The sequence below is a fragment of the Dipodomys merriami genome, unplaced genomic scaffold, assembly GCF_024711535.1.
Source record: "Dipodomys merriami isolate MVZ:Mamm:240054 unplaced genomic scaffold, mDipMer1.0.p SCAF_464, whole genome shotgun sequence".
Classification (NCBI taxonomy): domain Eukaryota; kingdom Metazoa; phylum Chordata; class Mammalia; order Rodentia; family Heteromyidae; genus Dipodomys; species Dipodomys merriami.
Genome location: NW_027206029.1, coordinates 274,184 through 291,041, shown reverse-complemented (window position 1 = coordinate 291,041; position 16,858 = coordinate 274,184). Strand labels below are relative to the sequence as shown.

The 16,858-nt window shown below is 38.8% G+C and overlaps 1 protein-coding gene across 1 annotated transcript in view; it reads right to left on the bottom strand.

Moving 5' to 3' along the window:
* Positions 1-236: 236 nt before the first annotated feature.
* Positions 237-16,858, bottom strand: part of LOC138808651 (ubiquitin-conjugating enzyme E2 U-like) — a 60,060-nt gene continuing 43,438 nt past the window's right edge. Inside the window, exons 9-10 of the mRNA XM_069994910.1 lie at positions 1,795-1,889; positions 237-659 (exon numbers count right to left, since the gene is read on the bottom strand). Of these exons, the coding sequence (XP_069851011.1) occupies positions 505-659; positions 1,795-1,889 (250 nt within the window). The 3' untranslated portion in view covers positions 237-504. The remainder of the gene's footprint in view (positions 660-1,794; positions 1,890-16,858) is intronic.

The window sequence follows — 16,858 nt, the reverse complement described above, 5'->3', positions numbered from 1 at the left end:
TAATAATAATAATGATACCACCAGTGGGGATGCAACAGCAACTACCCCTAGCTGGGCTGAGTTCCAAACAAATGATTTAGACTTCAAAAAAATTGCACAGAGCAGCCCAGTACTAGTAGCTCATGCCTGTAAATCCTAGCTACTCAGGAGGCTGAGATTTGAAAATCGTTGTTCGAAGCCAGCCTGAGCAGAAAAGTCCCCCCCCCCCCCGAGACTCTTCTCTCCAATTAGCCACTCAAACACTAGAAGCGGAGCTGTGACTCAAGTGGTGGAGTGCCAGCCTTGAGCACAAAGAAGCTCAGGGACAGGGACAGTGCCCCCCAGACCCTGAGTTCAAGCCCCATGACAACAACAATAACAACAACAAAAAGCAGAGCAACATATGTACTGATGTGTATTTTTCTAAAATCAAGGTAAGACCAACTTAAAACAAGAACCCAAGTTGCTACAAGAAGCTGGGCTGTGGTTAGAACTGTTCGTTTTTTATACCCTGGAGTTCCATTCTCAATCTAAAGAACCTGCATCTAGAGCAGCACTCCAGTCAACAAGATTCTGTACTTCCTCTTCCCATGTCTCATCAAAGTCTTCCAAGTCATCTTCAGTCTCTTGCTCCCCTGCTTCAAAAGACTTAATGGCACTAGCTGATTCCGATGTAGAGCCTGTGGTGGGAAATAAAAGAGAAAGTGAATGGATTTAGCAGGAAAAAATGATGGACAGTGATGTGGTTAAGCACTGGTCTTGGAATGCTGACAATCATCTAAGTGATTTCAAGTAACCTTGAGAAATTCAAATAACCATTGAGAAAAATTTCAATGTCACTTTCTGCTGAATCTTTTCATTCTTAGCTAATTCATTCATTTGATTTATATCTGCCACATACTCACTGACTTTTATTTTAGGGAAAGATGTCCATAAACATAACAGTAAAAAGGCAGGGGCTTCGATGTTGTTTTAACAAAATGAATTATAAGGGTTCACCATCTAATTGCCTATTTTCTAGGTCTTACTCAAGTTGTATCATACAGAGTCTCTACTTTAGAATTTGTTTGATTTTAATCTTAGAATAATTTGGATAGTAAAAAGTAATAATAAATTTTGTCTTGATTTATATGATTTAGGTACTGCCAAAGAATTTCTTTCTAGTCATACCTGTTTACTAGTTTGTGCTCAGTTAGGCAAACAGAGCCTAATAAGTAACAAAATCACGAGAGTTTTAAGAGCCCAAGGCATGGCTTAGTGGCAGAATTACCTGCCTAGCAAGTGCAAGGTCCTGAGTTCAAACCCCCTGTACAACCAAGAAAAAAAAAGTGAGGGATTTACTAGAGAAACTAAAAATTATTCAGGTGTGATAGGTAAGTGGACTCAGGAAAAGAGGGTCTGGAAAGCTACATGTCTGGGAGTCTAAAATCTATTAGCACCTGCATTAGACTGATTCACTCAGATGGACTGGGAAGTCAGTCAGGCACGAATACATATACATACATAGAACTACTCATTATTATTATTTTTAACATTTTGGAACTTAGTTTTAAATTTTAAGTTGCATTTTAACCAATTAAAAAGGGTAGTATACTTAAAAGTATGAGACCCAATTTTTTGGAGCTTCAACTCCGATGTGAGTGGTTTACTAAATTAATTTTGATAGAAAAAGCTGAAAAAAGCATTAAAGGAGAACACATACTTTAAGACTCTCACATTCAAACTTATTTAGCTGAGTGAAAACTTCAACTTATTGTTATGAATCATAATTTAGTTCTAAACAAACAACCCTCAAACAATCTGAAGGTAATTTACTTAGAGATGGGCAGGCAGAGATACTTTCAGCTCTATAGTTGACTTCATGACGCATTCTATTTTCTCTAGCAAGCCGACACTTGGTGGTAGCAAACCTGCAAAGAAAGCAAGAAGAAAGCATCTTAATTCCCAAAAGAATTTTGGGAAGTATGTTTTGGGAAGTGCACAAAATAAATAAAAGTGAGAAAAATAAATCAAGTAAATTAAATGGACTTTGAATGATGGGTTTTAAACACGGTACATTTCTGATTGCTTAATATTAGGTAATAGGTAGATACTAGTTTAACATGTACTTCCCCAGAGAATAGTAATCAAGAAAGCAAAAAGTAACCCAGGGAAATTTCTTCAAAAGAGATCATATTTAGGACAAAAAGCAAACTTTAACAAATATTAAGAAATTGAAATAATATCTTGTGCATCATTAGCTCACACAGAATAAACTGGAAATCAGTAGCAAGAGAAGATACATGAATACATGGCTATTGAATGACATACTTTTAAGTGATCAGGGAGGATATCTTTACAAATCCTAGAACCAAATTTAAAGGAAACACAACTTACCAGAACCTTGGGATACAGAAAAGGCAGTTTCAAGAGAGAAGGCTAGAGATGTGAGTGCCAACATTAAAAATGCAGAGGCCAGGCACTGGTGGCTAACACCTATAATCCTAGAGATTTGAAGACTTGTGACTTGTGACTTGAATAAAGCCAATCAAAGTAGTTATATCCAAGAGATCCTTATTTCCAGTTAACCAGCAAAAAGCTAGAAGTGGAGGTGTGGCTTTGAATGACAAAACTAAGGGAGAACATAAGGTCCGGAGGTCAAGCCCCAGTGTCAGCACAAAAACAAAATAAAACAAAATGTTGAAACATTTCAAATGACCTAATAATATACCTGATTTTTAAAAAAAACCAGAACAAGCAAAACTCCTAAATAGTGATGAATAGAAATAATAAAGATAAGGATGGAAATTAGTAAAATAAACACTAAAAGAATATAAAGGATCAATGAATCAAATAGTAGGTTCTTTGGAAAGATAAAACAAGGTGATAAAACCTTGGCCAAACTACACAAAAGAAAGAGAAGACCCAAATCCCAAATTAATTTTTTAAAAGAGAGATAATTATAAGAAATGACACTGAAATCCAGAGGGAATATTTTGAAAACATATTCTAATAAATTAGAAAATTGAGAGAAGGTTAAATTTGAACATATATGGACTACTATCAAGAAGATATAAACAACTATATCTCTAGTGAGATTAAAACAATATTAAAGAATCTCAATGCAGAAAATCAGACTATATGGATTCCATGCTGAATTCTAGCATGGTTTTAAAGAACTAATAGTAAGGCTTCTTAAAAGGTAAAAGGATTCCATAAAAGGTAAAAGGAAAGAATGCTATGAACCTCTTCTCATTTTTTTGTTGTCAGTTGTGAGGCTTGATTTTAGGGCTTGAGTGCTAGCCTTGAGTTTTTTTACTCAAAGCTAGCACTCTACCACAGTACCACTTCCAGTTTTCCATGCCTGGGCTGACTTTGAACTCAGCCTCTTGACTAGCTAGGATTACAGGCATAAGCCATCAGCACTCAGCTATAAAACTCATTTTATGAAGCCAGTATTAGCTTGATTCCAAAACCAGATAAAGGTACAACAGAAAAAGAAAACTACAGACCAATTTCTCTGATGAACATAGATGTAAAATTTCTCAATAAAATACTTGCAAACTAAATTTCATAATATATTAAAAAGATAAAACACCATGATCAAGTTAGTGTTATTGCAGGCATGCAAGGAATTCAAGGATAGTTCAACATATTCAAATCAAAATCCAGGACAAAAACCTCATGATCCTCTGAATAGATACAGAAAGGCTTTTGACTAAAGTCAACATCCCTTCATGATAAAAGTCCAAAGGAATCTAGGAATAGAAAGATCATGTTTCATCATAATAAAGACTATACATGACAAACCTATGAGTAAATAGTAATATATACATATATTACTAACTGGAAATTATTACATTAAGTGAAATTAGACAAACAGAAAGACAAATATTGAATGTTCTCTCTCATGTAGAGAATCTAAGTTTTTTTTTAATGTGAAGGCAAGAGGACTGTAAGAATGTTTTTGTTGTTGTTGTTATTTGTTTTGTTTTGTCTTTTGTTGGTCATAGAGCTTGAACTCTGGGTCTGGGCGCTATCTCTCAGCTCTTCAGCTCAAGGCTAGCACTTTACCACTTGAGCCACAGCACTACTTCTGGCTTTTTCTGTTTATGTGGTGCTGAGGAATCAAACCTGGGGCCTCATGCATGCAAGGCAAGCATGCTACCACTGAGCCACCTTCCCAGCCTAGAATATATTTTTTATTGCAATAAGAAGGGCATCAGCTGGGTGAGGATACAGAAATATGATATATATATATATATATATATGTTAAATCAAGGATACACACACACACACACACACACACACACACACACACACACACACACACACACACACACACATATATATATATATATGGAAAACTAGAAGCTTGTCCTCTAAAATTGGGAATGAGATAAGAGTGTCAACTCTCTCCACTCTTGTTCAATATAGTGCTTGAATTCTTAGCCAGAGTAATAAGGTAAGAAAAAGAAATAAAAGGCAATACTAAAAAGAAAGGAAGGAATTAAATTATTACTAATTGCAGATGATATAATCCTATACTTGAAAAACCCTAAAAGCTTGACTCAAAACACATAATTTTTTTTGTCATCTGAATCACTGTTTAAATTGCTAACAGGAACACTACAATAAAAAATACATTCTTGTATAATCTTTACAAGTAGAAGCCTGTTTGGGCAAAAACCCAGTAGTTTTTATATCAGTAAGCAATATCCTGAGAAAGAAATACGTGAAACAATGCCAGTCACAATAGTCTAAAAACATAGATGAATACATATTGAGGAATAAACTTAACCAAGGAGGTGAAAGACTTATACAATAAAAACTAAGAAACATTGGAAGAAGACACTGAGGCAAACACCAGAAGATAGAAAACTTCCCATATTCCTGGATTGATAGAATCTATGTTGTGAAAATGACTATATTACTGAAATATGTTCCATAGAATCCATAAAATCTATCAAATTTCCATGGACATTCTTTTTTTTTATAATTTTTATTTTTTTATTGTGAAAATACTGTACAGAGAGGTTACAATTACATGGGCAAGATAATGAGTACATTTCTTATCAAGCATTGTAGCCTCCTCCTTTGTTTCCCCTTCCCATCCCTCCATGGACATTCTTAAAAGGAAAAGGAAAATATCTGGGCTGGGAAGGTGGCTCAGTAGTAGAGTGCTTGCCTCGCATGCATGAGGCCCTGGGTTCGATTCCACAGCACCACATAAGCAGAAAAAGCTGGAAAAAAAATACAATGGGAAACTTTAATGCTCAGTTGTCAGTTCTTGGCTATGATGACATTGTAAATAGCACTGTGCTCTTGCAAAGTAGCAGAGAACAGAGCAGGAGTCACACAACTTCCTGTCTCTTGCTGTGCCCGCCCATTAGTAACCCAGGACTGGGAACCGAGTCCCAGTGGGACTTCAGGGCTTCCTTCTTTCTTCTGGCAAATTATGATCTAATATGCCCTTGGGGATATAGCCCCCCTCGACCTCTCCCCTTAGGGAGGAAATGGACAAGGCCTAAACCAACCCACACCTCATACTTCTCTGGCAGTGAGGGAAGAGGAATGGGGTGAAGGAAAAAAAGGAAAGGGAAAGGAAGCAAGAAGAGGGGAGGGGAAGGTGGACAGGGAAAGGGCCGGTGGAGTGGTAAGGAAGGAGGAAGAGAAAGAGAGAGGGAAGAGGGAATCCATTTTCATAGATTAAAAAAAGAAAAGGCCCATATGCATTTTTTGACTCATATCAAAACTGCTCTATTTCTGGAGCAACACAGGGGAAGCTGCCTTAAGCTATGGTGTCTGTAACATACCAGGATCCACCGAAGTCTATGCTGCAACAACTCTAAAAGTGAAGTTTTAGAGCTAGCCAGAGAAAGAAATGGATTAAGTAAATACCCACAAATAAAGACCAAAACCGAAGAGTGTTTTGTTTTTCTTTTAAGTCCAAAGAACTGAAAACTTAGTGGGAGAAATACTTTCTGAGACTGAACGGGCAGCTCCCCAAGCCAGAGCAGTCCTATTTATGTCCCCATACGCCCTCCCTACCCCCGCCCCAGCCCTGTGCATCTGTGTAACACCCCCCCCCCCCCATCCTCTGATTTGCCCTCTCCCGGCCCCAAAGCCTTCCAGAGGCCTGCAGACCACCTGGCAGGCCTGAGTTTGAATTGCAGCTTTCTTCATAAATGCGTAACCTTGAGGAATTTAATTTTTATTATCTAAATTTTTCTGCATACCTTCCTTATAAAATGGAGATAATCTTTCATTTTCTGGACAGTTTTGCCTACAAATGGAAGAAATTTGGAATGGCTGGCTACCATAGGCGTAACAAGCTAAAGACAGGGCTTTTAGAGCTATCTGAATACTTTGTGTGTGTGTATATGTGCTGGTCCTGAGGCTTGAACTCAGGGCCTGGGTGCTGTCCCTGAGCTTTGAACCACAGATCCACTTCTGGCTTTTTTTTTTTTTAGGGGTGGTGGTGGTGGTGATAAAAGTCTCACAAACTTTCCTGTCAGGGATGGCTTCAGATGCGATCCTCAGATCTCAGCCTCCGGAGTTGCTAGGATTACAGGCATGAGTTACTGGTGCCTGACTATTTGAGCACTTCTTGAAGTTCTAAGCTCTCTGCCTCTAACATCCAAGCAGAGACAAAATGAATTGCCTGGCAGAATTATTCTTATTTGCTTATCATGATTTACTTTTCAGAGCTTTGTGAATTCTAGACATATGTTCTAGCATGGAGACATCCTCAGCCAGAAATTACCTTAAAAGGGATTTTTAAAACTTCTGTTTATATTGTTTCTCCTATCTTTTTTTTCCTATTGTTTCTCCTATCATACATCAGGATAGGAGAAACTTCTAATGCTAGTGCTTCATTTGACCACAAGATGGCACTCAAGGTTAATCTTTGGAGAATTAAAAAGCTAGACTTTGTCTAAAGATATGTAATTATACAAACCTATGAAAACAATGTTTGGATTAAATTACCCTGAAAGGGTAACACAGATATAACATTAAGTGAATGTAGTCAGATGAACATTTTCTATGTAACTGGAAAATAGGCAAACACACATTAAGCTAAAGATTACTCATAATTTTTGTGATCTAAAAACACAGAATCAACACTAAAGCATCTTAGAAATAATATGTACCAACTTCCTAATGTAAAAGACAGGATAGCTGGATGGTGGTAACTCATGCCCATAATACTAGCTAATTAGGAGGCTGAGATCTAAGGATTGCTATTCAAAGGAAAGTTCTTGAGATTCTTATCTCCAATTAACCACCAGAAAGCAGAAAGAAAAGCTGTGGCTCCAAGTGGTAGAGCACTAGCCTTGAGCAAAAAGAGCTTGAGAACAGCAGTCAGGCCCTGAGTTCAAGCCCCAGGACTGACAAAAACAAACAAACACCCCCCCCCCAAGGACAATTAAAACCAAATTACATTTTCCAAATACAACAACATTTTATATTAGTATATGATATAGAACAGATTTTTTTTACAAAGGAGAAAAGAAGATTGTTTAGTAACAAAATTTAATGTTGACACAAACAAACAAATTCACCCATGAAAGGTAGACTTGATGTGTACTTGCAGCTATGTGGATGAAATGTCTACACTCACCTTCATTTTGCACATTTTGTACAAGCTAGTAGGTAAGTAGGAAAAACTTGTTTATCCTCAATGACTTTGGGCAAACTGGTTAATCTTTTTTGTGCTTCTGCACTGTTTATTGGCCAACCAGTGATGGTCTCTCTCTCCAGGTCTATAAAAATCTCCTAATGGGTAATGTCAGGGGAGGTGAGCCAGGGAACAAGGCAGCCAAGGAGCTGGTCTTGAGGCTGTGCCAGCAGGGCTAGCTAAGTGGGGTGATGTGGCGTGGAGGCTGATTAGGTGTGGCTCTGAAGACAGCTAATGGATACTTTTGTGTGTTATGCCGCAGGTGGCCAGCAATACCTTGGGAATGGAGAATGTCTGAAGGCATGGATGGTACTTTCTATATATCTCTGTCAGCCAGCTTTCTGTCACTGTGACAGGTATGCAGTTTATAAGGAAGAAAGGTTTGTTTTGCTCATAGTTTTAGAGGTTTCACTGGATTGTCTCTTGGTACCAATGTTTTGGACCTATGGCAAGGCAATAGAACATCATGAGTGTAGGACACATTTTTGTTTTTCTAGTCCTGGGGCTTGAACTTAGGGCCTGGGCACTGTCCCTGAGCTTCTTTTGCTCAAGGCTAGCATTCTACCACTTGAGCCATAGTGCCACTACTGGCCTTTTCGGTGTATATGGTACTGAGGAATCAAACCCAGGGCTTCATGCATGCTATGCAGACAATATACCACTAAATCACATACTCAGCCAAGTGTAGAGCACTTCTAATCTCATGGTAGCCAGGTAGTAAGAGGCAGAAAGGAAGAGGCAGAGTTGCCTGATGTCCCTTTCAAAAACATGCCCTAATGATCTTACTTTCTTCTACTAGGCTTCATTTCTTAAAGGTTCTACCACTTTCCAATAGCACCAGCCTTGATGATAAGCCTTGAGCACATGGTCTTCCGAGGGACACTTAATACCCAGTTCTAACAACCTGCTACGTATGAAGAAGATAAATACGTATGAAGAAGATAATTTTCTTTTTGGTTGATCATGGGGCTTGAACTCAGGACCTGGGTGCTGACCCTGAGCTTTTTCTACTCAAGGCTAGCACTCTACCATTTTGCGCCACAGCGCTACTGTGGTGTTGGTACTTGATTGGAGACAGGAGTGTCACAGACAGTCCTACCTTGGCTAGCTTTAAATCACGATCCTCAGATTTCAGCCTCTTGAGTTGCTAGGATTACAGATGTGAACCACCAACACCTAGCTAGAAGTATTCTTTTCTAAGATTACATTGAATAGACAGCTTCACCAGAATTAATAACTTTAGGAAGCATTCTTGCTGCCAGAATTTAGACTACTTATACATATTTTTCTGTTATCATATAACAAATCATTCACCATGGAGTATGACACATAGTTTTACATGTGCATGAACAAGAACACTGAAAAGAACAGCTTTCATTACTTTCTAATTTAAATCTTTCACTATTTATCTAGAGAAAATAAATGTAAACTATTGATTCAATTCTAGATATATATTTTCCCATATCTCAAAAATAAAGCATTTGCATGAACTCCTAATCAGAACAATATGAAAGAAAAAGAGGCCTTAGAAATAAACACTAAAACCAAATGATTGGTTAATGAATATTTATGAGCTATTATGGTGACAGTGGATTTCTATTATTAGTAACTAAGATGTGCCAAATTCAAGAATTTGCATAAAATATTCATGATAGTCATTTATATTTCCAGCTTTCAATCGTTATTCTTACTACAGCTTAGAATTCTTAATACAGAAAAATAATTCCTACATGAGAACAGATCTGAGTCAGGTGTAATGGTACACTTTTGTAATGCCAGCACTCAGGAAGCTGAAGTAGGAAAATAGTGACTTCAAGGCCAGCCAAGGCTATATAGTGAAACTCTGTGTCAAAAATGCAAGAAAGAATGGATCTTAAATGATTGTAGTTAGTCCTTTTCCAGAAATCACCTGCTTTTGCATTTAATCTCTTCTTAAATGAGGAAAGATGGTAGATCTGTATTTTCAGTGAACATTAACTGAATGCCTACTATTTACCAGGGACTATGCAAAGGGTGAAGAATGAAGAGCTATACTAATGCCCTTGCCACTTGCACAAATAGAAAAATTTCCACATCATAGGTTCTACGAGAGATAGGAGCAGAGGACTGCAGGACAAGAGGAATGCAGGAGCAGGGATAAGAACACAGGATGACAGAACAGAAAACTACAGGAAGAAGCAACTCCAGAACTGAGCTGCTTGGACACATGGGGATGGAGAAGAAAAAAGAAACATCAGCACAATTGGAATAAAATGCATGTGGTCAAGGAGGATGGTGTTTTTCAGCCAAGGAAATTATACATTTTTTAAAAAAGATATTTCAACCTCTGAAAGTTGGGGAGTATGAACTCTCACCTTCCCTCTCCTTAATATTTGTTGAATGCTATGTGCAAAAATCATGTGCTTTTAAATATATGATCTTACTCATGAGATTCAATGTCATGCAACTTTGCAAGGTAGGTAATATCTCTGTTGGACAGATGAGCAAAAACATTCGGAGAGGGTAAGAACTCTTCTAAGACCTCCGATTCTGAAGCCCCAGCTTCTTTGTAAGGCCTTTTCCAAGAAAGGTTTTCAATCTGTAGATCGAATGAGGGCCACAGTAGAAAACACATGATTCACAGCAATTCCTGTGGGGACTTGCTATATGCTAGACATCCTATTAAGCACCTTATCTATTTGGATTTTTTTTTGTGCCAGTCCTGGGGCTTAAACTCAGAGCCTGGGCACTGTCCCTGAGCTTCTTTTGCTTAAGGCTAGCATCTATCACTTGAGCTAAAGCACAACTTCCGGCTTTTTCTGTATATGTGGTAATGAGGAATCGAACCCAGGGCTTCATGCATGCGAGGCACACACTCTACCACTAAGCCACATTCCTAGCCTGCTATTTGGATTTTTGAATGCTCACAACCTCTTTGGTAGGTAGATGTGCTTATTAAGTGCCATTTCTAAATTTTTTTTATCTTTAAGTAGTTGTACAAAGAAGCTCCCATTCTACAAAACAGTATATGAGTACAAAGTGTCTGACCACATTGTCACCATCTCTCTTAACCCATCCCTTCTCTCACTTTTTTTCTTTAATTGAGATTAGGTGATTACATAACTTTCACATATTTCACAGTATTGTGGAATAGTGATACTTAGAGTCACACACACATTTTAATGTGTTTGTCATTATCATGTCCATACAGTTTGTGATTTCTATGAGCTTTGACAATACAAGTTACTTTTTCCACATCAGGTGAGGTTTACGTTTCTTTCCTTTTGCTTACTGTGGGCTGTTCCCACTTATTCTGTTCCTCCTCCTGGCTTCCCTCTGTTGCGTGCATATATCTACCATATATATGGTCCAGAATATGGAGTCATTTAGCATTGATATGACAAAATGGGTGGCTGTCCTTTGTTTCTTGAGTCCTGTTTGTCATATCTTCTTGTATTTTGGCCTTAGCATCCACATATCAGGGAGATCATGTGCCGTTTGTCTCTTTGTTCTTGGCTTGCTTTGCTCAAAATAATCTGCTCTAGTTCCATCAATTTCCTCCAAATGCCATTATTTTGTCCTTTCTAATGGTTGCATAATATTCCGTTGTGTATAGCACCACAATTTTTGGACCCACTCATCAGTAGTGGGGCATCTGGGTTGTTTCCAAATCTTGGCTATTGTGAATAGTGCTGCAATAAAAATGGAGGTGCATGTGTCCTTGTATACTGGTTCCTGTTGCTCAGGGTAGATGCCTAGGAGTGATATGGCTGAGTCATAGGGGAGGTCTATATTTAGCTTTCTGAGGTATCTTCAGACTGTTTTCCAGAGTGGTTGTATTAGTATACAATCCCACCAGCAATGCAGTAGGGTTCCTCTTTCTCCGCATCTCCTCCAGCATTTGTCGTTGGCTGACTTTAGGATGTGGGCCATTCTGACTGGGGTAAGGTGGTACTCAGTGTTGTTTTTATTTGCATTTCCTTTACAGCCAGGGATGATCATGTATTTCTTTGCCATTTTTATCTCTTCTTCTGAGAAGTCTCTCTTTAGTTCTCTTGCCTATTTCATGATTGGTTTGTTAGATTTGTGAGAGGTTAGTTCCTTGAGTTCCCTGTATAATGTTGGTAAATATTTTTTCCCAATTAGTTGGCTGTCTTTCTAGATTGGTTGCTATTTCTTTGTGCAGAAACTTTTTATTTTAAGTTAGTTCCATTTGTCCAGTCTCTCTCCAATTTGTTGTGACCCTGGGACTCTGCTCAGGAAGTTCCTGCCTGTGCCTTTAAGTTCAAGTGTCTCTCCTACTCTGTCCAGCAGTAGTTTCAGAGTATCAGGTTTAATGTTAAGGTCTTTAATCCATTTTGAGTTGATGTAGATGGTAGTGCATGGTGATAGGCTAGGGTCCACTTTCAATTTTCTGCATGTGGCTACCGAGTTTTCCCAGCCCCAATAGCTGAAGAGGTTATGATTCTTCTATGTCTTTGGCTCCTTTGTCAAATATCAACTGACTGTACATATGTGGCTTTATTTCTGGGTCCTGTAGTCTGTTCCATTGGTCTTCGGGTCTCTTTGTACCAGTACCAAGCTGTCTTTGTTATTATGGCTCTATAGTAGAGCTCGAAATTCAGTATCGTGATCCCTCCTGTGTTGTTTCTTTTGCCTAGAATTGCTTTGGCTATTCTAGGTCTTTTGTTGTTCCATATGAACTTTTGGACTGTTTTCTTTATTTCAGTAAAGTACATCATTGGAATTTTAATGAGAATTGCATTGAATGTGTATATCAATTTTGGCAGTATAGCCATTTTCACTATGTTAATTCTGCCTATCCAGGAACATGGGAGATCTTTCCATTTCCTGGTATCCTCTATGATTCCTTTCTTTAGGCTTTTATAGTTTTCATGAAATAGACCCTTTACATCTTTGGTAAGGTTAATTCCTAGATACTTTTTTTGGAAATTATTACGAATGGGGTTGTTTCCTTGATTTCCCTTTCAGCTTGTACATTGTTGGTGTACAGAAAGGTGACTGATTTTTTGTGAGTTAATTTTGTATCCTGCTACTTTGCTAAAGTGGTTTATAAGCTCTAAGAATTTGGGGATGGAGCATTTTGGGATAAGTAAGGTATAAAATCATGTCATCTGCAAAAGAGATAGTTCAACTTCTTCCTCCCCTATGTGGATCCCTTTAATGTCTTTTTCTTGTCTTATTGCTCTGGCTAAGGATTCCAGAACTATACTGAATAGAAGTGGAGAGAGTGGGCATCCTTGCCTTGTTCCTGTTTTTAGGGGAATTGGTTGTAGTTTTCCCCCATTAAGTATGATATTGGCTGTTGGTCTGTCATATAAGGCTTTTATTGGTATAAGGAATGTTCCTTCTATTCCAATTTTTTCCAGAGCTTCTAACATGAATGAATGTTGTATTTTATCAAAAACCTTTTTTTGTGTGAATGGAGATAATCATGTGGTTCTTGACCTTGGATCTGTTGATGTGATGGATTACATTTATTGACTTATGTATGTTAAACCATCCCTGCATCTCTGGGATGAAGCCTACTTGGTCATAATGTATGATTTTTTTTATATGTTTCTGGATTCTGTTGGCTAGAATTTTATTGAGGAGCTTTGCATCTGTGTTCATCAAAGAGATTGGTCTGTAGTTCTCTTTTGTTGTTGGGTCTTTGCCTGGTTTGGGGATGAGTGTGATACTTGCTTCATAGAATGAGTTTGGGATTACTCCCTCTGCTTCTATTTCTCTAAAGAGCTGGAGGAGTTTGGGTATTAGTTCCTTTGTAAAGGTCTTACAGAATTCCATAGTGAATCCATCTGGTCCTGGGCTTTTCCTTGTTGGAAGGTTTCTGATTGCTTCCTCTAGCGCATTGTAGGTTATTGGTATATTTGATTGACTTAATTTTTTTCTTGGTTCAGTTTGGGCAATTTGTGTTTCTCTAGGAATTCATCCATTTCTGCTAGGTTTTCCTTCCTTTGTGAGTATACAGTCTGGAAATATTTCTTTATAATTGTTCCTGTGGTATCTTTGATCTTATTGATTTGGATCTCCTTTCTTCTGTTTTTAGTTAATCTTGCCAGAGGTCCATCAATTTTGATTTTTTTAAAACCAGCCTTTTGTTTTATTAACTTTATTTATAGTTTTCTTAGTCTCTATTTTGTTAATTTCAGCTTTGATTTTGGTTATCTCGTGCCATCTAGCGACTTTTGTGTGTCTCTAGCAGCTTTAGTTGCATCATGAGATTGTTTATTTGGTCTGTCTCTGTTTTCTTGATGTGCACACTGAGAGCAATAAACTTGCCCCTCAGGAATGCTTTTGCTGTGTCCCATAGGTTTCTTTGTGATGTGTCTTCATTTTCATTGAATTGTAGAAACTTTTTAATTTCTTCTTTAATTTCTTCTGTGACCCATGTGTTGCTCAGCAGTGTGCTGTTTAATTTCCATGTGTTTGAGTTTTTTCTACTGTATGCCTTGTTATTGAAAACTAGTTTGATTCCACTATGGTCAGTTAATATACACGGGATTATGTCAATCTTCTTGTATTTGCTTAAATTCTTTGTATATGATCTATTTTAGAAAAAGTTCCACGGGCTGCTGAGAAGAATGTGTACTGGGTTGTTGTTGGGTGGAAAACTTGGTATAGGTCAGTTAAGTCTGTTTGAGATATGACTTTATTTAATTCAGAGACTTCTTTGCCAATTCTTTGGTTGGTGGACCTGTCCTTCCGTGAGAGTGGAGTATTAAAGTCTCCTAGTATTATTGTATTTGGATCCATCATTTCCTGTAAATCTGAGAGTATTTGCTTAACATATTTGGGTGCACCAATGTTTGGGGCATATAGACTGACAATGGTGATGTTCTCTTCTTGGATTGTTCCCTGTATTATTAAATAGTGACCTTCTTTGTCTTTTTGTAGTGATTTTAGTGTAAAATTTATTCTATCAGATATCATAATGGCAACTCCTGCTTTCTTGCTGGGGACATTTGCATGGTAGATCTTTCTCCATCCCTTTACTTGGAGTTTGCTTTTATCTTTGGCTGTGAGGGTGGGTCTCTTGAAGACAGCAAATTGATGGATCTTGTTTTCTGATCCAATCTGCGGTTCTTTTTCTTTTGATTGGTGAGTTGAGTCCATTAATATTTATGATTATTATAGAGAAGTATATTGTATTTCCTGTCATTTTATTCTTTCCTGTTTTTCTTCTTTCCTTTCCTCCTGTGTTTACTAACTTGGTCTCCTAACAATATCTATCTGGTCTGGATATCCCTGTTCTTTAATGGTTTCTTCAGGTTGTATTCCTACTCTTAATATTCTTTGTAATGCTGGCTCATTGTTTATGAATTCATTTAGTTTTTCTTTACTATTAAAAATTTTAGTTTCTCCATAAAATGTGAATGGTAGCTTTGCTGTATATACCAGTCTGGGCTGGCAGTTGTTGGTTCTCAGGGCTCGGATGGTACTTTCCCAGGCTTTCCTTGCATTCAGAGTCTGTGTGGAGAGATCTGCAGTGATTCTAATTTTTTTCCCCATTGTAGTATAGCGCCTTCTTTGCTTTTGCTGCATGCAAGATTGCTTCTTTATTGCTAAAATCTAGCATTTTTACTAAAATGTGCCTTGCAGTGTTCTTCCTGGGATCTTGCTTGTTAGGTGTTCTGTAGGCCTCTGTTATGTAGGTAAGATTTTCTCTTTTAAGACTGGGGAAGTTTTCAATGATGATCTTATTGAATAAGTGTTGCATTCCCTTATTCTGGTATTCCTCCCCTTCATCCACTCCAATTATATGAAGGTTAAATTTCTTGGCACTCTTTGCTTGTTTTTGGGCTTCCTTTGGCATGTTTTGGGTGTTTTTTCCATATCTGTAACTTTTTTTTTCCAGTGCCTGCACTTTGTCGTCAGTATCTGATATTCTATTTCCACTTCATTTATTCTATTAACTGTGGCTTACATTGTGGTTTGCATGGAGGAAATTGAATTTTGCATGAAGGAGATTGAGCCATTTATAATTTCTATGTTGTTCCTTAGAGAACTAATCTCATCTTTTAGCAAGGTGTGTACTGTATTTTTGTGTGTATTTCTTGTTTGAAGGCCTAGATCTCTTTTGATAGCTCATTCTTTTGTTCTTTAAATTTCTGATTTATTTCTCATTTTAATTCTTGAGTCACTGCCTCTATCATCTCTTGGATGTAGCATTTGTCTTCCTTTTCTCTTTTGCTTCCACTGGCGTTCTCCCGTGTGGTTGCTGGCCTTTGAGTCTGGTTTACTGTCTTGGCTGTTGATGAATTTTGCAATTATTTGCTGTGATTTTTGCATGTGGATTCAGGGATTGTTGGAGACCAATTCCAGGCCCTGATTGTTTTGGTCACTAGGTGGCTACCTTTGCTTGGTTCTGGATTTGTTCCTGGATCAATTGATGTAGCTTGCTCTCAGCTCTGGGCTGGTTCAGAGTATTTTACCTGGTCCAAGGTTCTGTTGTGGGAGGGGCTGCTTTCCAGCTGCTGGTCTGACTCACATAGGGCTTACTCCTGTTAACTTTGTTGTGGGCAGACACACTCTGCCCTCTGCTGGGGTGCACACTCAGAACCTGGCCAGTCAGGGGCAGGCAGTTAAGAGGTTTAGGGTTCCTGCTTATCCTGGTACTGGTTGGGAGCTGTCCAGTGGTGCTGTGGCAGATGGCTGGTTTTGTGTGCTGTAGGTTGCTGTTCAACTTAATGTTCCCAGTTCGTTGACTATGGGCCATACTGAATGGTGGTGCAGGTCTGTTTCACGGTCTTTACTACTGCTTGTGCTGTCCCATTTGCTGTCACGGGCCTGGGGTTCCTCTCCGCTGCCACCCTGCTCTGGGCTAGACTGCTTCCGTGGGCCAGCGCAGGGAGGCACAGGGTCGCTCTGTGAGTCTGGTCCTTTGTTTCCGCTGCCGCCACATAAGCCACCACTGCCGTTCTAGGCTGGGTTGCTTACATGGTCCTGTGTAGAGATGCACCACACAGCACAGCACATCTGGGGTCATTCGCTGGCACCACTGCATTCACTGCTATCCCGAGCTGGGTTGGGTTGCTTCCACAGACTGGGGGGTGGGGGGGGGAGGGAGGAGAGGCGCCAGGGGCCTAGGGTCATTTGCCGCCGCCCCTGCTGCTGCTGCTGCTGCTGCCCCACCACAGCTGGCGTTGTACCACCCCAGACTGTGTTAGGCCGCTTATGCAGGCCGGTGGAGGGAGGCGCGGTGCCCCACGGCACGTC